Source organism: Macaca mulatta, chromosome 16 (genome assembly GCF_049350105.2).
Source record: "Macaca mulatta isolate MMU2019108-1 chromosome 16, T2T-MMU8v2.0, whole genome shotgun sequence".
NCBI lineage: Eukaryota > Metazoa > Chordata > Mammalia > Primates > Cercopithecidae > Macaca > Macaca mulatta.
In genome coordinates this window covers 53,610,574-53,638,366 of record NC_133421.1, presented here as the reverse complement: position 1 = coordinate 53,638,366, position 27,793 = coordinate 53,610,574, and the positions used below count along the sequence as shown (strand labels likewise).

The window sequence follows — 27,793 nt, the reverse complement described above, 5'->3', positions numbered from 1 at the left end:
CGGCCTACAGTTGAAATTTTAGCCTTTGTGACAGCCCTGTCTTATGCTACTGGGAGTCACAGATGTCAAGTCTTAGTGTGCACATATACATTCATTATGTGTATCCTAGACAGACACAGACCCACACACACACATGCATATACACAGAATGTATGGAAAAAAACCTTCAAGTATTCCAGTAACTTAAACTTTGCGGTATCTTTTGTTGTTAATACTGTTGTTATTGTTTTCCAGACATTGTTACAGAATTTGGTTGTAGATGTAGCCCTAGTTGTTTTTGTTTTTACACTATTTAATGATATGGACCAGTAAGAATGGTGGAATACCTCCTAGTTTCAGTCTTTTTGCCCTTTCCCTTAGCTACATTCTCCTTCTCTCTAGTCCCTCTCCCCTCCTTCTGAATTTCTTGGTGAATGCCTCCCTCTCACTTTCTCTCAGATGCTGCCTGTGGAACTAGAAAGTGTCACTCAGAATTTGTTGTGTCCAGTTACTTCATAAAATGCAACTGCAGAATTGCTGTCATTTGCGTATGGTGCAGACACCAATGTTACAATTTTGGCAGTCTCGTCAGGATGCACCACTCATTTCTGCAGTAGTAAGGGGTTCGTGTTTGTGCTGGGACTGGTCAGGCCATGTCTTAAGAGGTGTGACTATAAACTAATGAGGCTGGTTTTATGTAAACAAACACAGTAGAAAGTCTACAATCCAAGCGAATGTTATCCTTCCACATGGTCCTCCTGGGAGACCCCACACTTGCCCCAACAGTGCTGCCATTGCTCTGAACACTTTGGAATTGTCCTCGGAGTCAGTTTATGAGAAAATCTGACTCGTTGCTGAGAGTCACACCTGATTTTTGTTCCAAAACAGCATTGCCTAGCGTCATCACCCTCTGTGTTCGCCAGACTTGGCTTCAAATTATTTAGAGAGATTTCCTGAAATCAAATCCACCCTCAAAGGACAAAGATTTGCAGCCAATAAGAATATGTAAAGAACAAGCCTTAGACAGGTCTCTAGAATGAGCCCTCAATATTTTTTTCTGCTTCACTAAAATAGGGGTATAGATCTTCACCCTAACTTACAAATCTGTTCCTCAAAACTCATCTTATACTGCGTACTCCTCACCCACACCATCCTCCATTCTGTTCCTGTAACCTGCCAGGCTATCTTACCATAGGGCCTTCGTACTGGCTATTCCACCTATTTGGAATGCTTGAATGCTTTTAATCTTGTTCATTACATGGCCAAATCCTTCTTAACATTCACATTTCAGCTTAAATGTGACATCTTCAAGAGAGGCTTTCTCTGGCCACCAAGTCCAAAGTCTAAAATGACATTTTCTTATCACATCACTGTCTTGTCATTTTGTGTATAGCACTTATGATTGTTCTCAATGTTTTTATTTGCTTATTTTCATCTCTTCTGCAATAGAACATAAATTCCAAAGGATAGCACCTCTCTCATTTATTACTGAATCCCCAGCAAACAGTAGACACTCAACTGAATTTAATTGAATCAATCCCAAGCCTATTTCTTTGGAGGGGGGTGAATATATTATCCCTTACGAAGAGAATGATTTTACTTAATGTTGGGCTCATTGATCTTTTTTATGTTTTCAAATAATTATTTAAACACCAGGTGGCCAAAGTCTAAGTTCCTGTTACCTGTTCTTTGAGTTGATAGTTGCATTTTTCTGTTTTTTGCCTTAAAATATTTAATTGATGAGATTGTATACATTCAAGGTGTACAATGTGATGAGTTGATATACATATGTGGTATAAAGATTATCATAATCAAATTAATTCACAGATCCATCACCACCCATGCTGTGCATTAGATCCCCAGATCTTGTTCATCTTCTAATCAGAAATTTGTACCCTTTGATCAATATCTCCCTATTTTCCCCACCCCTAGCCCATGGCAACCACTATTCTACTCTCTGTTTCTATGTGTTTGACTTTTTAGAATTCCAGATTTAAGTGAGATCATCCATTATGTCTTTCTGTGTCTGTCTTTTTTTACTTAGAATAATGTCCTCCAGGTTCATCCATGTTGTTTTATAGTCATCTTTTTTTTCTTTTTAAAAAATTTTTAAATATACATGCAACATAGCATATCTTCTCCTTGTCAGAAATGGAAAGATTATAGATAAAGTTAAAAAGTATCTTTGATAGCCCACACAACTCACCCCCACATGCACACACAATCTAGGCTCCCATCCCTCAAAACCCCAAATGTATTCATTGTTATCAGTTTAGAGTGTATGCAGACTTTTCCCCATGATTTTTAACATAAACACAACAACAATAGAATTGTTTGGGGTGCAGCTTTTAAGTTAAACCCTTAGAAAAGGCTAAAAATTAAATTTCTGAGGTCAGAGTGTTCTGGCTTCAAATCCCACAACTGACCTTTTATAGCTGTGGAAAAATTCCTTACTCTCTCTGTGGCCTCATTTCTTCATTTGTAAAATGGATATAATAATTGTACCTAACTTGTATTATTATATATTGCTGTGTAATCATTATCCCCAAACAGCAACCAAAAATAATAGTAAATGTTTGTCTCATGTGAGTCTGAGATCTGGGAATGGCTTTAGCTGGATGGTTATGGCTCAGTCATCATCTCATGGGACCCCATGAGATTGCTGTCATTTTAAGGCTTCACTGAGCTAAAGGACCCACTTCTGAGCTTACTCATAGTGGCTACTGGCATGAGCCCCGCATTTCTTGCTATATGGGTCTCTCCATATGGCTACTCTATGACATGGGAGTTGGCTTCCCCCAGAGAAAATGATCTAAGAAAGAGAAAAAGAGAGACCAGCCTAGGTGGAAGCAACAGTGACGTTTATAACCTAACCTCAGAGGTGACATAGTGTCATTTCTCCAGAATTCTGCTGATCTCACAGAACAGCACTGGTACAGTGTGGGCGAGAACTATACAAGGGTGTGAATACAAGCAGACATAGGTCACTGCAGGCCCTCCTGGAGGCTGGCTACCTTATTACCCATATAAGATTGTTGAGAATTAAGTGGAATAATACCATTAAAACATTTATCACACTACCTGGCCAATTGTAAATGATTTCTAAAAATTGTTAGCCAACCTAACTTTCAAAAACAAAATAAAATGACCCAAGAGTTCCTGGTAAAGAATTTAAATATTTTACCCGTTAGTTATATAGTTTGTATTCCAAAACACTTACCAATAGAAGCACTTTTTAAAATTTGTATAATTTTATGCTCTAAAACTACACTGTCCAACACAGAATCCACTAGCCACATATGACTATCAAACATTTGAAATATATCTCTTCCATTGACCAATGGAACAGAATAGAGAGCCCAGAAATGAAACCATGAATGGATGGTAAATTGATTTTCAACAAAAGTACCAAAAACATACAATGGAAAGAGAATAGTCTCTTCAATATATGGTGTTGGGAAAACTAGATATCCACATGGAGAAGAATGAAATTGGACCCTTATCTCATACCATATAAAAAAACCAACTCAAAATGGAGTAAAGACATAAATATAAAGCCAGAAACTGTAAAACTACTAGAAGAAAGTATACAGGAGAAACTACATGACATTAGTCCAGGCAATGATTTTTTGCATATGATCCCAAAAGCACAGATAGCAAAAGCAGAAGTAGGCAAATGGGATTAAAACAAACTAAGAAACTTTTTCACAGCAAAGGAAACAACAGTGTTAAGAGGCAACCTGTGTATTGGGAGAAAATATTTGCAACCTGTACATCCAGTAAGGGGTTAATGTCCAAAAAATGTAAGGAACTCAATTCAACAGGAAGAAAATAAATAAACCAATTTAAACATAGGTGGCCAGGTGCAGTGGCTCACGCCTGTAATCCCAGCACTTTGGGAGGCCAAGGCGGGCAGATCATGAGGTCAGGAGACTGAGACCATCCTGGCCAACATGGTGAAACTCTGTCTCTACTAAAAATACAAAAATTAACTGGGCATGGTGGCGGGCGGCTGTAATCCCAGCTACTCGGGAGGCTGAGGCAGGAGAATTGCTTGAACATGAGAGGCAGAGGTTGCAGTGGGCTGAGATTGTGCCACAGCACTCTAGCCTCGCGACAGAGTGAGACTCCAACTCAAAAATAAAAATAAAAGTAAAAATAAGCAAGGAACCTGAATAGGGTTTCTTAAAAGAAGACATACAAATAACCAACAGATTTATGGGAAAAAGTGATCAGTACCTCTAATCTTCAGGAAGATGCAAATTAAGATCACAATGAGAAATGAGATATCATCTAACACCTGTTAGACTGGCTATTATCAAAAAGATGAAAGATAAGTGTTGGTGAGGATATGGAGAAAAGGAAACGCTTGTACGCTGTTAGTGGGGATGTAAATTAGCACAGCCATTATGAAAACTGAGTGGAGGTTCCTCAAAAACCTAAACATAGAATTACCATATGACCTAGTCATCCTACTTCTGGGTATTTACCCAAAAGATTTGAAATCAGTTTGTCAAAGAGATGTCTGCACTTCATGTTCACTGCAGCACTATTCACAATAGCTAAGTTATGAAATCAGCCTAAGTATCCATTAACAGACGAGTGGATTTTTAAAATGTTATATATTTTATATATATATATATATATATATACACACATAGTTGAATACTATTCAGCCTTTAAAAAGGAAGGAAATGTTGTCATTTGTGACAAAAATCGATGGAATTGGAGAACATGGTGCTACGTGAAATAAGCCATGCACAGAAAGACAAATATCTCATGTTCTCATTTATTTAGAGTCTCGTGGACTCTAAAACGATTGAACTCATAGAAGCAGAAAGTGGAACGGTGGTTACAGAGTCAGGGGGTTAGGGACAATGGGGACATGATAGTCAAAGTGTACAAAATCTCAGTTAGGAGAAATAATTGGCTTTATTAAATTTATTGCACTATGTCATGAATATAGTAAATAACAGTGTGTTGTACATTTCAAAATTGGTAAAAGAGTAAATTCCAAATGTTCTCACCACAAAAAAAAAATGATATATATTTGAGGTGATGAATATGTCTAGTTAGCTTGATTTAACTATTCCACATTGTATTCACAAATCGTAACATTACTTTGTATCCCATAAATACATATGATATTATTATCAATTTATAATAAAATAAAATTTAAAAAAGAAATGTGTCTAGTGCAAATGAATAAGTGTTCTAAATATAAAATTACATTGATTTCAAAGTCTTAGTACCAAAAATAACATAAAATATAAAATTAATAAATTTTATATTGATTACATGTTGAAATGGTAGCATTTTGGTTATATCGAGTTAAGTAAAATATATTATTAAAATTAATTTCACCTATTTCTTTTTGCTTTTTTATTGTCATGACTAAAATTTTAAATGATGTGGCTCACACTATACGTCTATGGACAGCACTGAAAATATTGGCAGAAGACATGGTTATCTTGTTTCATTACTTAAACCTCCAGTGATGTCATGGGGCAATCTCCTTTGAATTTCCCAAATAATCCACTCAAGTGTCTTGCATGTTGTGCTTTTAGAGAAGATGTCCATTTTCCCCTTTGAGTTTGATGAGTACCAAAAATTCCTTTCTGTGTCATTTGGTCTGGCTTCTTAAGAAATCACCAGTTACAATCTAAGTTATATAAGGACTTTGTGAGTCAACATTCCGCTGGAAAGTTGCAGAGAACACTTCAGATCCCCATGTCTGGGTGTAATAAGTTGTAGGAGAAGAAAGTTTCACAGTAATTAAAATGAAACATTTAATCTCCAGATCTCTAAAACCTTTTTGGAACCACATCTCAATGTCCCTGGGAAAATCTGAAAATGTAATAACAACTTGAGACCTCAGTGAAGCCAAAATAAGTCTTGCGTCCTGAATCTTAAGACGGGTAAATTGGAACCAAGTTTTGTGTTTCTCTGGTATAAGAGTTTTCTAATTAAAAATATTTAATTTTTAGAATTCCCCTACATTGCTTTGTTTGTCATTCCTACCTTAAAACAAGTCAGTGGTGAAGTTGTTAGAAGGTTGTCGCTTATAATCAGCAAAAATAAATTTTATTAACTGCCCAGAGTATATTCGTTACAATGCAAGGTTCAAATCTAAGTGACCTTGTTTTCTGCCTTGAAATAACAGAGTTGAAATTGCTGTCACTTACTAGTATATATGTCTGAACAGTAACTAGGATGGAAAAATTTTATTTGAGGCAAGAGGGGTTTTTGATGGAAGAACATAGAGTTATTTTATAAAACAAGTATTTTGATTTATTTTGTGTGCTTTTAAAAATATAAGATCAATGGAGGCAATAATAATAAGCAAACCTCCACTAAGAGAGTCTTCTATGTAAAGATTATCATTAGTTTGTTACAAGTTATAAGACAAGTGCTATTATAATGCCAGTTTTGCAAATGAGAAACCTGGGCTCAATATAGCAGAGTAACTGGTTAGGATCACCCATATGTAAGGGCAGTGCTTGATCTATAGGACCCCAAAGCCCTTTTACCGCATTGCTTGCAGTTTGGAAGTACAATCACACGCGCATAACATTTCAGTCAACGCTAAGCTATGTATATGGAGGTGGTCCCATAAAATTGTAAGGGAGCTAAAAAATTCCTATTGCCTAATGATGTTGTAGCTGTCATAACACCACAGTGCAATGCATTATTCACATGTTCGTTGTGATGCTGGTTTAAACAAACCTAGTGTGCTGCCAGTCATATAAAAGTATGGCACATACAATTATGTACAGGACACACTACTTGATAATGACACTAAACTACTATGTTACTGTTTCATATATTTACTATACTTATCCTTATTTTAGAGTGCACTCCTTCTACTTATTAAAAAAATGATGAGCTGTAAACCAGCCTCAGGTTCTTCAGGAGGTACTCTAGAAGAAGGCATTGTTACCATGAAAGATGACAGCTCCATGCGTGTTACTGCCCCTTAAGAACTTCCAGTGGGATAAGATGTGGAAGTGGAAAACCGTGATATTGAAAATGTTGACCCTAGGCATAGGTGTAGGCTAGTGTGTGTGTTTGAGTCTTAATTTTTAACAAAAATGGTTTAAAATTGTTTTTTTAATTTTTAAAAAGCTTATAGGATAAGGATATAAAGAAAATATTTTTGTACAGTGGTACTGTTTGTTTGTGTTTTAAGCTGTTATTACAAAAGACTCAAAAAGTTTTTAAAAGTTTATAAAGCAAAAGACTTACGGTATGCTAATTTATTATTGAAGAAAGAATTTTTTCTACATTTAGTGTAGCTTAATTGTATAGTATTTATAAAGTCTACAATAGTGTCAGTGATGTCCTACGTCCTCACATTCACTCACCACTCACTCACTGACTCACCCAGCGCAACCTCCAGTCCTGTAAGCACCGTTCAGGGTAAATGCCCTATATAACTCTACCATGTTTTATCCTTTATGCCATATTTTTAGTATTTTTAGTGTACTTTTTTCTATGTTGTAATAGATTTAGATAAACAAATACTACTGTCTTACAGCTGCCTACGATAGTCAGTACAGCAACATACTGTACAGGTGTGTGGCTTAGGAGCAAGCAATAGGCTATACCATATAGACTGGATGTGTGGTAGGCTGTACCTGCCAGGTTTGTGTAAGTACACTGTGTAATGTTTGCACAACAATGAAATTGCCTAACGATGCATTTCTCAGAACATACCCCAGTCAGTAAGTGACACATGACTGTAATAGGAAAGCAAATTTCAGTTCAGGATAAGGAACCTTTCCAATTCGGAGTTGTATGAAAATGGACAAGGTCATCTCAGTAAACAGTGAGTTCTCCTCATGCAGGAAATTATACAGGACCAAGGGTACTTAAGGAGAGGTATCTGAGGTTGGTTGGAAGGTTTCCTTCTAACTCTGAGATGAAATGATTGTCTTACTGCCTCATTTTATCATCATTAAAAAAGAGGAACATACCAATAATAATGGAAAAGCTGTCACTAAATCGAAAAATGGCACATCATTAGTAATGGATAAATATGTCCGTCTTTTTCAAGCAAACCAAATAAATTGCTCCCTGAAATCCTTAAAAATTAAAATTAGTTTACATTTTACACTCGTTGTATTTTCAAGCTTTAAGCAATTATCAACCGGGCCCAAATTTAGCAATTGCAGGCAAGGGCAAAATTAAGAAACTGTACTGTAAGTGGCAATCCATAGGTTAGATTCTAATGGTGAAGAAAATCCCTTCAATCCCTGATCATTATTTATCTCGGAATTTAAACAGTAACTCTAATTGTATTCTTTGAACACAAAGTTCCCGCGCCACCCCCCACCCCATCCCGTAGTTAATTAGCTGGGTAGGTCTTATAACAAATATCCACTCAGAAGCACTGGGAGGTAGAAATGCTGTTGATAATTAAACACCACAATAGCACAGAGCCTGTTTCAGGAGCCACCGACTGGTCTTGCCCCTGCCGACTGCTTACCACACAGTCACAGACCCTCCATTGTGCTGGCATGGCTGCTCAGAGGGACAGCTGCTTGGCTGGAGAAGGGACCAATTGCAATGAGAGAAAAGACCAAACCTTGCAAAGAGATCAGGAGTATGGCCTCCAGGGAAAAGTGTCCTGTGGGTGGAAGTGAAAGGGAAATGAATCCAAGAAAAAGAGAAGTGGATGGGCAGGAATGATAAAAACAGACATAGCCTTTCTATTTTCTAAATCAAACCAACCAGTCAAACTGAGTTCACCAATTTCATACCAAATAGATAACAATCAAGAAATTGCAATATATCAATAATAGGTTGATCTGTGTTCTATTTGGTTTAGAGAAAATCCACCGAGTTCTTTAAGGTTTAGATGAAGATCTTGAATAAGTCATCCCATCTCCCTGGGTCTCAATTTCTTCATCTTTAAAATAAGGAAGTTGAAAATGTCCCCATTCTGCCATCAAATCCAGAGGGTAATAGTTACACTTCTGTAACACCAGATGTTAGTGACAATGAACCTGATCATTATAGATATTCTGACACCACTGATTCTGATACACAAGTTACAAAAGTCTGATTTTTTTTTTTTTATCAAGAGGGATAAAACACCATGAAAACAAACTTGAATAGACTGAAAATTTACCTTTTTTTTTTTAATGCCAATAGGACATCATGTCAGATTACCAGTTATAGGAACAATTCTCTTTTCCTGACCAATCTTGTTTTACCCCATGCATCCCCAGGGTTTTGATACTTGTCGTCCAGTTGAAAACAGGTTGTGTAGCTGTGTCATGTATATACCTTTTTGTGTCAAAAGGACATTTAAAATTCAATTAGGATTAGTAAAAATGGCACTTTTCCATTTTATTCCAGTTTTATAAAAAGTAGAGACAGACTGATGTGTATACTTAGGAATTTTTTCCTTTTGTGTTCTGTCGCCAACGAATGTGGCTAAAGAGCTTTGTGATATACTGGTTCACATCCTACCCCTTTGCACTTGTGGCAACAGATGAGTTTACAGTTAGCTAACGGAAGTTTCCAAAGGGTTTTGCTACATTCTAATGCATGTATTCGGGTTAGGGGAATGGAGGGAATGCTCAGAAAGGAAATACATTTTATGCTGGACTCTGGACCATACACCATCTCCAGCTATTTACACACACCTTTCTTTAGCATGCTACAGTTATTAATCTGGACATTGGAGGAATTGGCCACTGTCACTGCTTGTTGTTTGTGCATTTTTTTAAAGCATATTGGTGCTAGAAAAGGAAGCTAAAGGAAGTGAATCTGTATTGGGGTACAGGAATGAACCTTCTGCAACATCTTAAGATCCACAAATGAAAGGAGATAAAAATAATGTCATAGGTAAGAAACACAGCAACAATGACTTAACCATGTAAATGTGGAGGCTATCAACAAAGAATGGGCTTGAAACATTATAAAAAAATTGATAATGATTTATTTAATATGATTTCTCAATTGTAAAAAAAAAAAAAAAAAAAGAAAAGAAAAGAATATGCCCCCATTCCAGGGTGGCAAAAATAGAAATGGGATTCCCAGAACAATTTTCAAGCTTCCAAAAAGCCTAACTATCACACCATTACTCAAGATAAACTACACAGTCTAATATAATTATCACATTTACTTGCTTCTACTTAAAATTTATTAACCCAGTTTGTTAGGTTGATTATCTCATTCTGAACAGATGCTGCTTCTATTGATGGTTATATACGTCGTTAATAATAGGGAGAAACCTGATCACTTTATAAGTCAGCTGGTTTGGTAGACAAAAAAAAAACTTTCAAAAGAGGGTGTTTTATTAGGCTATTAAAAAAATCCACTGGAAAAAATAAATAAAGATTTGCTTGCTGAAATGGTTGGAAACCAGTGGCTCAGTCAGTCCTTCTCTGACTTGTGCATGCAATTACTTTTCACAACAGATGCAAATGATAGTCTCAAGGGCACCTGTGGACTTAACCTGGAAAAAAGGGATAGAGTTTTACCAAGTTTCCCTTTTTTCAAAATCTTCAATTTTTGAAAACACTTTCCATTCTTCTCCATAATAGACCTATTTAATTTCTAAATAATATGCTTAATCAAAATCTGCACGTAAAATTAGATGCTCCAAGAAGACACATTCTTTCCTATTGTGTTTTTAGAGATGATCATTTCTCCCCCTACTTCACCCACCATCACTACCATATTACGTTAGAGTTTAGATATCCCAGTTTGAGGTGCACTGGGATCTAAATAATCTTGCAGGGCTCACCCAGCTATAAAATTCTGTCTTTAAGTTTCTGAAGAGGCAAAATGCATTATCTTGAAGAGGTGGAATTCCTTTACCATTATAACGCAAATTGCATCTAAAGCCTAGAAGGAAAGGGAAAATGCAGAAACAAAATGTGTGGCTCTAGGGAAAGCAGAAAAATTGTCAGAAGGAGCCAAGCATAGCTCAAGAGAAGCTGTCCATCTGAAATGCCACCTGGAATTCATACCAGTAATAACTGTTGTGGATATAAAAATTAATAGGGGGGATTTCATAGTATTAGAAAAATTTATTTTTATAAATCATGTGTCTATCACCCAAGTGTTGACGCATGCATGCAATTCAAACATCAGGCATACAATAAAAAGCTCACTGGATAACTTAACAAGGACAATTCCCCCATTTTCTCTATAATTTGGAGTGGAAGAAGGAGGGGGGAGTGGGTAGAGAGTGCAGTTACTGGGTCAATTAATCAACCTGAAAACTGTGACACAAACTCTGACGCCTAACCTATGTCTAAAAATACACAAATGTATACGAATTTGTTTTAAACTGTCAATGCCTATATTTAGGACCTTCCCAGCAAGGCTATAATGAGACTGTGTTTGAGGGCTTCAGTCATAGCAGACTCTACCATTAATCTGAAGTTAGTTAAATTAACAGCATTTAGTACTGACTTGTCAATCTCACTGCTCCAGGAAATTGCACCTTGAGGCTACTAATATTGCCAATTTTTCCACTGGAGTGTGCGCCCGCGTGTGTGTGTGTGTATTTTTTTTCTCCAGAACCTCTGCGTTCATACCCCATCATTGCTTCCCTACGTCCACAGCACTTATATTATCATTTATTCTGGCCTCCTTTAGCCTTCCCCAGGGATTCTGCATAGTGTAGCTGCTCAGTGAAAGAGTTTTTTAGCTTTATATTTATTTGTTTATTTTTCTGTCATGGCTCATGACTGAGGCTTTTAAAAAAAAAGTGTGACAGTATTTAGAGTACATGATTGACTGCTACAGCAACATTCATTAACCATGACAAATCTGCAGCGAAACACAGTCCTGAGTGTTCTAAACAGCAACTTTAAAAAGAAAGAAGAAAGAAAGAAAAAGAAAAAAGACTCAACTCATTTTTCATTGACCTCATCTGTAAATAAGTTTAGACTGATGGTGCACAGAGGCAATAATAAATTAGTATTCATTTCCTGTAATTAATGCAAACATGCCTATGAACACAGAGAATATGAATATATAACCACCTAATTTCCATTTCAAAATACACCTAACAAATTTTCACTTGAGTTATCTTCACAATATATTCCCCCTTAATTAGAAGTATGAAATAGTTATATTTCTTTCCCACCCACCAGAGAGAAATATTGTTTTGGTCACAGGGAGTGTCAAACACATTTCAGCAACAGATCTGCAGGACTTTATTCGGGTTTACTTGGTTACTTGGTTATCCCCTACCATATTCCCATGCTGAGGCCATCTTTTGTCAGTTAACCAGAAGGGGCTCTGAAGTGACCAAGTGACCATCATGGCAGGCCCTCATGTGCATAACAGCCATGAGGAGATCATAAGAGGCAGCCTCACTGCTCACCACAAGAAAGGGAAATGTTCCTTGCCATTCATTGACATGAACACAAGGGCAGGATGGCTAAACAATGTGATGTAAACCAAAGAAGACTATCACATATTGGGTAAAATAGAAATAGCATGCTCTCCAACCTCTCTCAGCAAGAGGGGCTTTATAGAACTTATCCTTTTGAGCGTTGGTATCTCTGGAGATCATTCCTACCATTATACCACAATCAAAGATCAATTTCTGATCACATTCAAGTCAGCCAGTCATCAGAACTCACTAGCTCAACTGTGGCAGCAGTAGTGGAACTCTTTGTAAGCAATAAATACGTTGATTAACAATAATAAAACTATGCCTCTAAGATACACATACAAAAATGTCTATAAGCTGGGAAGAATGTGTTAAAGGCAGAAAATCTGAATCAGGTTCTACCAAAAACAAAACAGAACTTCATCAGAATGCAACTTGCCTCATGGATGACTTTTCCTAGGGTCTTCCTGGCCGTACGGAGTTTTGCCCCTTCGTGTTTGTCCTTCCGGAGGTCATGGCAACAAATGTGTACTCTCTGGATGAGAAGTGGTCCTTTTGGGTACTTGATGGTGGAATTCTAATTAGCTGAGTTAAGCAGCTAATTGAAGTGCGTGTTATAGGAGGGCCAGAGAGCAATGGGAATATATTAATGTGATGAATTTACCACTTAATCTGATCGCAAGTGTCACTAATTAGACCTTATCATAGTAAGGTACTTGATAACAAACACAGATCCCACTTTTCCCAGGCATTTTTTTTTTTTTCCAAATCATAGTAGACTCTGGGATATATCCTTCCAATGAAGCAGCATTTCCCCAGCAAGAAAGAAGTAATCCCATTTCTTTCCCTTTAGTTGTCAGCCTGGAAAGCCGAGCAATGCACCTCAACACACTGGTCCAGGAAGCCCAGGAGCGGGTGAGTGAACTGTCTGCCCAGGTGGAGAATGAAGGATTCACTCTGGACAACACAGAGAAAGAGAAACAGCTGAAAGCTTGGGAGTGGAGGTATCGGCTCTACAGACGCATGAAAACAGGCTTTGAGCATGCCAGTGAGTATAAGCAGAAAACGTCTACGTTTCACTAGACTGAGCTTCAGTTTGAGACAGCCAGGCCTTCTTTTAATGATTTTTTTTTTTTTTTTTTTCAGCTCTACAGGGTCATGGATGGCCGTTGTCAGCCTGTGTGGAGCAAGGGCTCTGAGAGGCTGTCAAAGGGTCTTTTGTCTTGCTTGAGTTTCTGGCTCCTGATGGGTGCTCTGACCACAGCCATGAGGCTTCATGCCTCTGGCCTCTCTCCACCATGTCACACTCATCTAGCACTTTCCACCCACTATGCCCTAACGCCTAATGACCTGGATGGTCTGATGCCCTAGGTGGCTATATTTTGGGATAAGGAGGTGGAAAAGTATTTGTTTGCCTGTTTGTCCAGTTTCTGCTTCAAGCTCAAGTTTAAGTTGTTTTCAACTCTCCACTGCATTTTTTATATAGAGCTATAAAGTGAACTTCAGTTAACACAGGCAACCGAAAAGAACAGTCAGTCAACTCAAGAATTATGCTTTTGTCTGCACTTCCATTCTCTTTACCAATTCTTTTTGTTAGTTTAAGAAAAGCCTTCTTTTTGGATAATACTCATTAGCACCGGAAAGTAATGCTGAGTGTAGCTCCTGATATAAAAACAAAATATAAAATTCAAACACTTGTGAAATATTAAACTCTCATTCTAGAAGGAGATCTTATCTAAACAGCAACAACAAAAAATTAGGCTTGAAATTTTAAATATAAGGGAAATTTCATTAGTTTGAAAATTCTCTGCCTCTGCTGTAGGAACATTAGTTGTGATGTAGACAAAGACCAAAGACAGTGATGATGTTTTCTTAAGTACTACTGTACACTAAGTACCAAATCTAGGCCTAATCCTTTCTCTTGGAGCAAATAACTTAGCAACATTAATGAAAGTTTGATTTCAGCATCAACACTCTCCAGCAAGGCTGGAGGGTGCATGGGTTTGTTTAAAGAGATTCAGCACTTGCTTTAATAAATGCATTTGCTATTGTTCCCCATTTAGGACAGCGTAATACTAGAAACAGACATATTTTCAGACTTGATGTCAATTTTTGTAATTTTCTAAATTATAAAACACCTTCTACGTGTTAAGCAATACCAAAAGCCATCAGGAGTCCTTTAAAACCTGAGGTTAGTGGACATGACATCCACCCATAAATTTTTTTCTCAGAAAATACTGCTCATTTGTAATAGGAGAAAGCCTGAGAGCAAGGTGAGTTAGAATTCTATCAATACTGGAAAGAGCCCAGAAGTAGGCATCTGAAGCCAGGGGCTGTCATCCTGGCTGTTTGTCTTCACTGTGTTCTTGAACAAGGAATTTGGCCACTTGGGGCTGCGGTTTCCTCACACCAAAAGTGAGGGTGCCATTACTTGCCCTTCCTACCTAGCAGGGCTGCAAAAAGCCTCCAGTGAAACGATGTACTTTACAAAACATAAGGGCGTCCACAGACAATGTAGGATCCTGCTATCCCTTCCTGCCCTTCTCTTCACTGATCCAGCCCAATCTCCTATCATGTTTGCAGGATGCTTTAGGAAGGCTTAACTGGTATTATTTACCTTTTCGGAAAATGTTCTATTGCTCAAATAAGACCCCAATGGCAACAAATAAAAGCCATTGAGACATCTAATGAAAATGTTCAAAAGCAAAAGCTATTAGGCTCTACAAACAAATGTTTCCATAGTGTGTATTTCAGGGTATCCTTTGAAGAGGGAGGAACGTTGTTTGAAAAGGATTTGCTGTGTTAAGATCCTTGTGTTTTTCCTTCTGTCCCAGGAGCCCCTGAGATGCCAACCAATGTCTGTCTCATGGTAACCAGCAGCACATCACTCACTGTCAGCTTCCAAGAACCTCTTAGCGTCAATGCAGCTGTAGTTACCAGGTATAAAGGTACTGGACCCAAGGCATTTTTTTCATCACTCCTTCTTAAAAAAGCATCTGCTATTTGAGAATCAATTGTGCATTTTTTTGTGTGTGTTTTTCCTGCTGATAGGAACGTGTTTATCCCATTGACTTTTGGAGTTGAAATATTTCCATAGGCGCTCATGTAAAGGAACAATCAAGTGACTGAGAATGTCACAGAAAGGAAGAACCACAAGACCAGGCTGTCATTTCAAGCCCCTCAATTACTGTTTCATTCATGTCTGCAGAGGTCCTGCTCTATGCACAGCGTAGGGCTGGGGACAGGTCTGAGTAGGAAACACTGAAGAATCAGACTTGATCCAAGGATCTGAGGGGCTGTGATATGGAACATACTAAATAGCGGTAAAAAAAAAAAAAAAAAAAAAGAACTAAAGCCAGGTAACAGGGTTGAGGTTTTTCAGAAATGCAGATAAAGGACATTGGAGGTCAGGAAAGAACAAATGGAAGATAAAATGGTGGGATCAGTAAGGGTCCCCTGGGGTGGAGGTGGCATTCAGGCCTGGCTATGAAGGATAAATAGGCTTTGGACTGGAAGATACTAGGGGGAAAGTAAATTCCAAATGGAAAGGACAATGAACACAGGTATAAAAACAAGAACATACCAGAACAGGTAGAGCAAACTAAGGGAACAAGTAGAGGGAATAGAAAATAGCATGGCTCCAAATGAGCGTAGGGTCATGAGAAGGTGCAGTAAGATGTTAAGATTAAAGAAGGAAACTAGGATCAACAGATAAGGATGGAATGAGGCTTGAAATTAAGGCTAGGGAGTTTAGACTTTATGTGATGAATTCTGCGGAACCATTGAATAAGGTAGGGACAGGATCAGAGGTAGACTTTTGAAAGATTGGAGTGGTAATACTGTGTATGATTTATTGAGAGAAATACAGATTTAGAATAAGGAATGAATTATGAACCTATTCAAAAGGAAATCATAACAGCCTGACCTGGCTACGATGGCAGCACTGGGAAAAGAAAAGGAAAGCCCAGAGGAAAAAGGTACTGCAGAAGTATTGTGATGATAACATCTAATGCTTACATAGCACCTACTATGCACCAGGCACCATTTAAAGCCGTTTAAAGTTTTAACTCTATTTAATCCTCACAATGATCTCATGAGACAAGTATTGTTATGATTCCAACTTTGCAGATGGAAAAACAGAGGCAATGAGAAGTTAAGGAATTTGCCTAAATGCTTACAACAGAGCCAGATTCATCACGTTATGCTGACTCTTGAATACGAGAAACAAAAAAGGAAAGCTATTTTCTGGATTCACAAGGATGTATGGAATTACACTGAACAGCCCTAAACGCTGATAAAACTCTCCACACATATTCCAGGGTTCCAGGCTACAGTGTGGACTTTCTTTGCATTCAGGTCACTATGGCTCTCTCTGCCCACAAACATGTCCAAGTGGTGAACATGCCTTCCTTTCTCCTTCTCAGGACTGTCCCTCGGGGGAACTTCATATGTCTCTGCAAACTTTACTCTGCCCACACCCTGTAGCTTTCTTGGGTACTTAGAATTTTCCAGATAACGCCACTGTGTTTGTAATACTTTAGATAAGGCAGCATTGAATTGATTATCCCTGGATTTTCTGTATCAGTCTAAGAGAAACCAGCCTTAGGGTAGTAAGGACAGCAGATAAATGAAACCACCCAGGATGGCCCCCCACAGCCATCCTTTGAAACAGCTCTGATACCTTCTCTTGGTTGTCTGTTCTGCCAAGACTGAAATTCAGAGCAAGTGTTTGTAGACAATGTTAGATATGGGTATTTTCTTTTCTTTCTGCCTCTCTCCAGCTCAGGATTTTGATGAAGAGTTTCATCAGTGCTGCCCACCTTGACATTTCCTTCTTACTTTGATGAGTGAGCTATCAGGAACCAGTGTGTCCAGACTGTCAGCAATTTAATACTTACCCATAATGCTGGCAAATTCTATCCGCATTCACATATTAACACTTCTCATTTCAGGAGACTTGCATTTGGGTGAGGTTGAAATGAAAGGTCACAAGTGGGTTCTGTTAGAGACTGGAGGGGATTAATTAAGCATTATAAATAGAATTGTCTGTTGCATTATGGAGTAGGTTTCCTTGTGTTAATTTATAAGGTCATAAATTGAGTCCTTAACCCGACCACTCTCAAGGGTTATTTAGAACAGCTGGTAGACTACTCTATCCACAGGGACAGCAGTGCAGTTTTTAATTCAGGGGTTGAAATCATTATTTAACTATGAAAATATTAGCAAAATTACCCTGAGACAGGATAATCATTTTATTTGCAAAAAAAGAAAGAAAAGAAAAAGAAGAAACAACTGGGAAATCTACAGAATGAAATGACAATTATCTAATTGGTTAGAGGGAAAGTTTGCCCCTGCGGTATTCAGGGTTTGGCAAAAACATCTCAGACTATTCTCCAGAATTTCTGGGTTCAGCAAAACCTCAAGCCTATTTTGACAACTCAATGTTTTCCTCCTTCATGCTTAAGCTAGGGTATATTTGAAAGGAAATCTAAATCCTTCTGTTTCTCATTTGTTTACACTCAATGCATCAACATATTGTTTTATAAGAGTTCGCTGATATGTAGACATCTTTTTAAGAGCATCTCTTTTGAAGTTTTCTTCACACCATGGGGACATGCACCAGGCCAACTGCCATCACAGCTTGGAGATTAAAGGCATCAATTTCCACATCAAATCTAGGAAACAGTTTTCAGTGAGACCCATGTGATTTTTTCTGAATTTCCCCCTGAATGCAGTAAAACAGGGCTAGGAGAGCTACTGTCTGTTTCTCGGTGTTTTCTCCTTGGATTCAAAGGAGGTTTGCATCTTTTGGTCTCATCTCACCCATTTTTATGGCTGACAGAGGAAAACCTGTAGTTGTTTCAGATGCTTTGATGCTTTGGACAATAGCCAGAACTTTGTTCCACATTTTCTCCTCACTGCCTTGGGTCACCTGCCTGAACCTCTCATTTGCAGATTATGTCATTTCTTTGCAGGCCTGAGGCAGAAAATATTTGCAAAAGTGATTTTACTGCTCCTTGCAGGGTCGGGGGATGGTTAGGAAAGCATCCTGAAAGAGGTGCAGTACAATACCTCTTTTCCATCCACAAGATGTAACATTTTCTAGTTTTTTGTTTTTGTTTTTTTTTTTTCTTAATCAGGCCTGGAAGTGGCTACACATTGGGGTTTGCTAATTACAACATGCTGCAGTAGTTGCTGCATTGCCTGTGTGCAGTACCCGGGTTCTGGGTGGTACCCTTGCCCGCGTCTTTTCCTACCTCATTCCCTAACAGATTAGAAACCACCACCCTAGTTCCTTCCTACAAAGACTTGTAATAGCAGATTGTTTAACTGCTAGTCATTTGATGACGTTTTTTTAAAGTAAAAAGCATCTCTCCTTGCAGAAACTGCCAGGGCCCTTCAGGAGCTCATAGTGTATCTGCTTCTGCAGAGACCAGGCCCCTATCTCTGCCAACTACCACCTTCAGTTTCTTTCTCAGGAGAAGCAGCCAAAAAATTCCAGGGAGGTGTATAAGGGCATTTCAGCTTCTAGGAAGGAGAGTCTACCATTGGGACATTAAAACCCTCAGGGTCGATCATTTATAATAATAATAATGAGAACTTGATCATAACCTGATGACTTGGACCATCTTTTCTACAAGACTGGAGAAAACCCTGACCTTACAGAGCGTGGGTGCCCATTGCTGTGTTATGTATTCTTTATACCCTTTCTGTTTTTTCCTCCTACACCTTGTAGTTGAGTGGATAGTTACCTATCAAGAAAAATGCATTCCATTAAAGAATATAATTATTTCTATGTTTAATTATTGAAGGACTAATCTGATCATAGGTATGAGGTAGCTACCTTCATTACTAGACTGAAGTGATACAATTCCACAAAGCAAAAGTATTTATAACTTTCTTTAGCCTCTTTGGGGAAAGAGAGGTGAGGAGGAGGCCAAAGGTTTGCAGATGAGAACAATGAGGAGGAGCAGGAAATGTTGTCTAGAGGACATGAAATTTAGTGGATTAACATTTTTTGTGTTGGGGTGAAAACATGAAAGTGGGGTTAGTGACTAAATGTATGATGGAGAAAAATAACAAGTCTGGTGGGGATGAGAGGATGAAAAATGAAAGGCAACACTGCTCAAGAGTCACTTCTTCTAAGCTGCTAAGGCTTCTACATCCTTACTCATCCTACTTTCATTCACTAGTTGCTGAGTTGTTAGGATCCGGCCAATTTATTCTCCAACCGTCTTGTAAACCACCTCAAAACCTTTCTCCAATAATGTATATTGTCAAGAACAGCTTTTCTGCATTTTCATCATTTAACAAAATGTTAACCCTCAAACAATATTGTATAGGAATATATATACATATAAAAGTCAGGCCGGGCGCAGTGGCTCACACCTGTAATACCAGCACTTTGGAAGCCCGAGGTGGGCGGATCATGAGGTCAGGAGATGGAGACCATCCTGGCTAACACGGTGAAACCCCATCTCTACTAAAAAATGCAAAAAATTAGCCAGGTGTGGTGGTGGGCGCCTGTAATCCCAGCTACTTGGGAGGCTGAGACAGGAGAATTGTGTGAACCTGGGAGGTGGAACTTGCAGTGAGCCGAGATCGTGCCACTGCACTCCAGCTTGGGCAACAGAGCGAGACTCCATCTCAAGAAAAAAAAAAAAAAAAGGTCAAAGTCCTTCGCCCTTCTTCCAATCATATTCATACCTCAAAGTCTGTAGTGAGTTTGATGTATGTCCTTACAAATTCTTTTTCGATACATATATGCACATGGATATGTACAAAGATTTATAGTTTTGTTTGTGTGCTCTAATACAAATATTATATTGTTTTTCTAATCCTACAACTGGAGTTTTTTCCACTCAGTGATATTTTTACAGTTCAACAGTATAAATTACACATCTATGTAAATGTGTTTGACTTCTCTTACAGTTGTATAATATTCCTATTCCACAGAAAGGTATAATCATTCTCCTATGGATGGATATTGGTTATTTTAATTTTTTCTGTTATATAATGTTACAATCCTTATATGTGTCTCTCTTTTATCTGGAGAATATTTTTCTAGTATTGTTAACTAGAAGCAGAAGGGACAGTTTGTGGATTCACACACTGTCCCATTGATCTGTCTATACCAGTGTTGCTATCATGTATACTGTAATTTTACAGTATATTTTAACATCTGGTAAGGCAAGTTCCTCACCATTACAATCTTTTGCAAAATGTCTTTATTATTCACACACATTGTCTCTTACAAATGAATTTTAGAATTGGCCTGTCAAGTTCACTTTAAAAAATCTTATTTGTTGGATTTACATCATATTCCTAAATTAATTTGGGGAGAATCTCATCCATGAGCTGTCTTCCTAATCAGGTTGAATTGTATATATTCGGAACAGTCTAATTATTTTCTTTACATAGATATTCTATACTTCCTATTGAGTTTCATGCTAGCTATATTTTACAGTTTTTGTGCCTGTTATGAATGAACTCTCTTTTCAGGACATTTAGTTGTGGGACAATAGAAGAGTATTGCTAATTAAAAAAACATTAATTGGCTGCTTTACTAAAATCTCTTACTAATAGCTTTTTATCAGTAGATTGTCTTGCATCTCATGAGGTTTTTTTTTTTGCATATTGTCTTTAAGAAGGATGCATTTGTCTCTTTCTAATTTTTTTTTCTTTTTCTGATCTCAGTTCTTTGACAAGCATCAATGTGAATTCAGTTCCCACTATATTGTGAATAGTAGCTGTGAGAGTTGGTATCTGACTCTCTTATCTGCTTTTAGCAAAATTCATATGATATTTTACCATTAGGTATGACTTCTACTGTAAGTTTCTGGTAGATACCCTTTATCAAATTAAAGAGGTCTTATTTTCTTACCAGCTTAGTAAAAGTGTTTTTGTTTTATTTTGTTTAAGAAAGATATGTTAAATTATATCGTGATTTTACTCTATTTTTCCTAGAAATCATCATTTTCATCTGGATTACGATTATTGATACAGTGTTGTTGAACATAATGTTTAAATCACTGTGATTATAGTCCCTTTAATATTTCAAAAGCTTGTGCTTTTGTGCCTTTTCTTTTAGAATTATTGAACATTTGACTATTTTGTTTGTTTGTTTGGAGAGCTTTTTGATTCATAAAACCTATTTTTTGCTTATTTTCTATTGTATTAATTTTGGGTTTTAATGTTACCAATTCCTGCTACTTTCTAGGGGCTTACTTTATTATTTCCTTACCAGTTTTGCTTTTCTTTTATTTGAAACTTAATTTGCTTGTTCCTTTATTTTTCTTGTTTTCTAATCCATGGGTTTAAGGCTATAAATGTTCCCCTGAGTACTGTTTTGTCCATATCCAAAACGTTTAAAATGTGGTATTGTAAGTATCATTTATTTGTAAACAATTTGTAATTTGTTTCACTTCCATGTTAATCCAAGAGTTTTTCAAGGAATCACTTTAAATTTCCAAGTGGCCAGATTTTATTTGGTGTATTTTTATTGTTAATGTCTAATTTTATTATGCACATATTTTAAAAATCCAAAAATATGGACTACAGTCCTTTTGGGAATTTAACATTCTTACTTGTGGCTAACTACTGAATCAGTTGTATATGTGCCATATGTGATATTTGAAAAGAGTGTGTAAACTCTTTAGGTTATAAAGTATGAATGTGTATGTGTATTGTTTAAGAACCCTGATTTTTCCTTAAAGTATTTGTCCCATTGGTCTTTGATCTCTGAAAAAGCTGCTTGATTTGTCTTGCTTCATGCAGTTTGACTTGATTTCTATTTCAGTTGTAGTTCACATTGCTTCGTCTATGTTTCCATTGCCTGCTGTCTTTTCTCTCCCTGTTGTTCTCCTTTCTAGGACATTTGCAATGCATTTGTCTCTTGTAAAGGGTATATAGTTAATCTATATGCTCAATCTAAGAGTCTGTCTTTTTTCATATACACATTTAATCGTTTTGTCCCAGGTGATATAGGGGATTTTTTTTAATTTGTGCTGAAAAGCTTATAATGAAAAATAGGCAGTGGTTTACTTCATTCTTCCTACTCTCTTCTCAGAGTCAGCCACTTTTAACTTTTTTTAGTTCTATCAGTTACATCTAATTAATAAGCTTCTATGGCTTTTTTTTTTTTTTCTAGACGGAGTCTCATTCTGCCACCCAGGCTGGAGTACAGTGGCGTGATCCTGGCTCACTGCATCACTGCCCCCACTACCTCCTGGGTTCAAGTGATTCTCGTGCCTCAGACTCCCGAGTAGCTGAGACTATAGGTGCATGCTACCACCACCCGGCTAATGAGACGAGGTTTCACCATGTTGGCCAGGCTGGTCTTGAACTTCTGACCTCTAGTGATCCACTCACCTTGGCCTCCCAAAGTGCTGGGATTACAGGAATGAGTCACTGCACCCAGTCAGCTGTTTCTTGATTTGTCAATACCTATGCAATTATAGCTACAAAAGAAAAGCCCTTAACTCTCATAATATTGCACTCCTCTGCACTCCCTTATTCTCTCAATATAGCTATATTTCTATTTTAATTGTCAACTATGTTTATACATTATGAGTGTACACATTTTTGATGTTGCAAAGTCAAGCAGTGTACTATGATTATATTTCCTTTCCCATGTATTTTCTTCATATCTCTAATTACCTTTTTTCTCTTCTACATTATTTACAATCAACATATTCTCATTTCCTTTCAAATGTTCCTTTCAGAGTATTACGTATTTCCCCAAGAGTAGTACCTATTTTCCCTCTCAGCATATTCTCTACTCCTGTTCCACTACATAGTAATATCTCATTAGGATTGCCATTAGGGAAATGCAAATTAAAACTGCAATGAACTATCACTACATGCCTATCACAGTAACAAAGAGTTTAAACATAGTGACAGTAGCAAATGCTGGCAAGGGTTTGGAGAAACTAGATTGCTCATACATTGTGGGAATGTAAAATGGTACAACTCCTCTGGAAAACTGTTTGGCAATTTCTTAAACAATGGCAATTTCTTAAACAAACAAAAGAGAAAAAAAGAAAAAACAACTAAACATGCAACTACCATACATCCTACCACTTGGCATTTATCCCAGAAAAATGAAAGTTTACATTTATAGAGAAACCTGTACACAAATGTTTACAGCAACTTTATGCCAAGTAGCCAAATTGGAAATAATCCAGATGTCCTTAAATTGGTGAATGGTTAAACTGTGGTATATCCATACCATGGAATGCAACTCAGCAATTAAAAAACCAAACTATTTATACATACAACAATCTGGATGAATCTTCTGAGAATTCTACTAAGTAAAAAAGGCAATCCCAGAAGTCTACATGTTATACAATTCCATTCATGGAACACTTTTAAAATGATAATAGAAATAGGGAACAGATTAGTGGTTGCCAAGAGGAGATGAGGGAGAGGGAAGAGGGTGTGTATAGCTCCCTTTCTTGTTTTCTAGCTAATGGATGCATTTTAAAATACCTTGTTTACCTTTTAAAGGATTTAGAGAGAAAAGGGGTAGGTAGGCAAGTATGTTGGTTTGGCCTCTTGATTCAAGTTCCAAGTCACTTCTCCTTCTTATTCAGGCTGTATGCTCAGTAAACATGACCTCAGACTAACATTAGCTTAAGTCAACACTTGTGGAAGTATATCTGGTATTTCAAAGAATTGTGTAAGTTGGCTAGAGACAAATATAAAACTGAGGTTTTATGTCAGTTGGAGAAGGATTATTCTTGACATTGATTTCTTCTTCTTCCTATAATATTTGGAAAATTATAGACCCACGGAGTATTAAGAAGTTTTTGGAATATGTGAGTTTTTTCCTGAGATACGAGTTCCTTGAAGGTGGAAATCATGCCTTTTTCATTTCTTTTCCATACCTGCAACGTTACACAAGCATTGGCCTTCTTTTTGCTCTTGAATAAGTTCCCCCCCAACAGGACCTTTGCACACAATGGTCCCTGTGCTGGGTACACTGCCTCTCCTACTCACTTGCCCACTGATTGTTCAGGTGTCTTTTAAAAGACATTTCTTCAGAGAAATGTTTTCTTTTTTTTTTTTTAATTTTTTTAGAAAATTTTACTTTAAGTTCTGGAGTACATGTGCAGAACATGCAGGTTTGTTACATAGGTATATGTGTGTCATGGTGGTTTGCTGCACCTATCAGCCCATCATCTAGGTTTTAAGTCCCACATGCATTACGTATTTGTCCTATTGCTCTCCCTCCCCTTGCCCCCCATCCCCTGACAGACCCCAGTGTGTGATGTTCCCCTCCCTGTGTCCGTGTGTTCTAATTGTTCAACTCCCACTTATGAGTGAGAACAAGTGGTGTTTGGTTTTCTGTTCCTGTGATAGTTTGCTGAGAATGATGGTTTCCAGCTTCATCCGTGTCCCTGCAAAGGACATGATCTCATTCTTTATTATGGCTGCATAGTATTCCATGGTGTATATGTACCACATTTTCTTTATCCAATCTATCATTGATGGGCATTTGAGTTGGTTCCAAGTCTTTGCTATTGTAAATAGTGCTACAGTAAACATACATATGTATGTATCTTTATAGTAGAATGATTTATAATCTTTTGGGTATATACCCAGTAATGGGATTGCTGGATCAAATAGTATTTCTGGTTCTAGATCCTTGAGGAATTGCCACACTGTCTTCCACAATGGTTGAACTAATTTACAGTCCCACCAACAGTGTAAAAGTGTTCGTATTTCTCCACATCCTCACCAGCATCTGTTGTTTCCTGACTTTTTAATAATTGCCATTCTAACTGGCATGAGATGGTATCTCATTGTGGTTTTGATTTGCATTTCTCTAATGCCCAGCCATGTTGAGATTTTTTTTCATATGTTCGTTGGCCACATAAATGTCTTCAGAGAATCATTTTCTAAGTATTTACTATAGACAGGCCTATCATAAGTGCTATTATGCCCTCCACCTTTTCTTCAAGGTAATATTTACAGCTGCAAGCATCTTTTTATTTATATAGTATATTTTTAAGTTTAAACAGATTTCTTTATTATAGAACTTCTTAGAGTCTTTCACATCTATTATATATAATAAAATATTTCCCGAATTTAATTTGACCATCACTGGATGTTTCATGGGGAAAATGTTTCTTGGAACCTTCAGAATATTTAGACCAGGAACTCTCAAACCAAGCTGAACGTTAGAATTACTGGTGATCCATGCCAGAGCCCCTTCTAAGACCAATCAAATCTGAGTCTTTGCAGGGTGAAGGCCCAAGAATACATATTTTTTAAGAGCTACTAAGTGATGCTAATGTTCATCTAGGCTGAGAACATATGGTCAAGTTTTTAATATCTATCCCTCCCACCAGACTGTAAGTCTCATGTAAGCAAGAATGTTTTGTTCATCCCTGTATTCCTAGCATAGGATGTACCCATATATACAATGGGTACTCAATTAATTAATATATTTATTCATTAACAATTTAGTGACAGCTATTATGTGTCAGACCATATTCTAGGCAGTGGAGATGTAGCCATAAACAAACAGACAAAAATCCCCATCTCCATGGAGCTTACATTTTATGGAATAATAATAATATATACTAAGTGGTTCCTACATGCCAAGCCATGTTCTTACGACTTTATGTACATGAATTGACTTAATTCTCACAGCGTATCTTTAGGAGGCATTATTGCGTCAATTCATGGTTGAGAAAACTGAGATACAAGGAGGTTAAGAAATTTGTGCAAGGTCCCTTAGTAAGTAAGGGCTGAGCAGGGAGTTGAACCCATGCAATGTTGCACAAGGGCCTATACAGTAACCACCAGCAAATCCTGGGTGATAAAATGTCTCTGAATTAACAAACAAATGCATGAATTGGTCTCTGACTCACCTAAAACCTAAGGAAGTGTCCTGTTCATGATGGCAAGACAGTCATTTAGCCCCATCTCCCATATTCTGCTCTACCCCAACAGGTCCCTTAGAGGGCGTCTCTAGCCTTGGAGTGAATAGCTCTACACACAAGGGATGCACCTCCCAGTAGGGCAGCTTTTCCATTGTTGAATGGGAGTTTCTAACCTTTCTGTCTTGTGTCCTTCATTTTAAAATCAGGTGGGCTGAGTCACAGATAAAATAAACACACCGTGGGCACAGCAAACACACTACAGAAACTCCTAATCTTCTCCAAATACTTCACACGGTATGGAAAAATTTCAGAACCAACCAAAAATAAACAACTGTTGAGATGATTTACAGTCTGGCCAATAATCAGGCTCAGGGTCTATCTGGCTTTCTCAATCTCAGGACCATCTGCCAATCCATTTGCTCCAGATTGTGGAATCAGGATTAGCATCAGAAGTTATAGGAACCATATTTCTGAAACTTTCTCTAATATTTACTGTGTATCTATCATATGCCTCGCATTGTGCCAGCTCCTGTCATATGCAAAAGCTCTCTGATAACTTTCCACTGATTTTAGCTCTGACCTCCAAGAGCACCCAGGAAGTCTGAATAGCAGCTCTTCTAATATTTGAAATTGCTATCACCTTCCTCTTTCTCCTGCCTTAGGTCATTTTGTTCCAGGCTATAAAATATCCCCTGTTCCTTTCATTGGCCTTCATATGGTATGGTGACTCTTTCTCCTAAGTGTAAGGCCCACAGTTAAACAAAACCTTCAGTCCTGTGGCCTGAGTGGCTCTGATACCAACAGAACTGAGTCTTTGGCCATTTGGATACAATACCTCTGAGGAATCCACCTAAAACTCTTCCCACCTAAAGTCACTGCAGGAAAGAGTCCAGTGGAAATTTCACCATTAACTCAGTCTTTAGACATGTTCTTTCCTTCCTCCAAACCTTTTCTCTGCCCAATAAACCCTTAGACATCCTCCAAAACTTTGTGCAGGCATTGCCTTCACAAAGCCCTCACTGGCCCCCACCTCCCGCCCATACAGGACCAGCCACTTACATTCTCTGTAACACTTCAGTGGCCTGCGAACATTATTTTCACTGAATACATTAGACAACATGACATTTATTTGCATGCCTGTCTCTATGGATAACTTGAGGGCAAAAAGAAATTACACCTTATTAACTGTCAGTGCACAGTACCTGGCTAGTTGTTGAGCTGAACTAAACTCTTGATGAGAAACAACTATGAAAGCAAAAATTCTGTGTAAAAGCAAAAGGAAAACACAGGAATAGGTATTATTTGTTTGTTATTCAAAAAACCTTCAGCTAGGTAATGTGGGCACAGTGAAGATGTATTATACATGATTTCTCCCCACAGGGAGCATGTAGTTAAGATGTCATTTACTCATTCATTCACTCATTCATTCACCTATCATTCAACAAGCACTGCTGAAGTTCCTACTATGTGCCAGGCATTTTTCTAGTCACCACAGATGCAGCAGTAAATAAGATCAGCACAGTTCCTGCCATAGTAGTGGAGTTCCTAGCCAAGCAGT

The 27,793-nt window shown here is 37.7% G+C and overlaps 1 protein-coding gene across 2 annotated transcripts in view; it reads left to right on the top strand.

The window, feature by feature from the left end:
• The window catches only part of ANKFN1 (ankyrin repeat and fibronectin type III domain containing 1), a 390,308-nt gene that overhangs the window by 245,703 nt on the left and 116,812 nt on the right, over positions 1-27,793 (top strand). For both annotated transcript variants that reach the window (XM_028836325.2, XM_077971016.1), the window contains 2 exons: positions 13,197-13,391; positions 15,178-15,291. In XM_028836325.2, the coding sequence (XP_028692158.2) occupies positions 13,197-13,391; positions 15,178-15,291 (309 nt within the window). The remainder of the gene's footprint in view (positions 1-13,196; positions 13,392-15,177; positions 15,292-27,793) is intronic.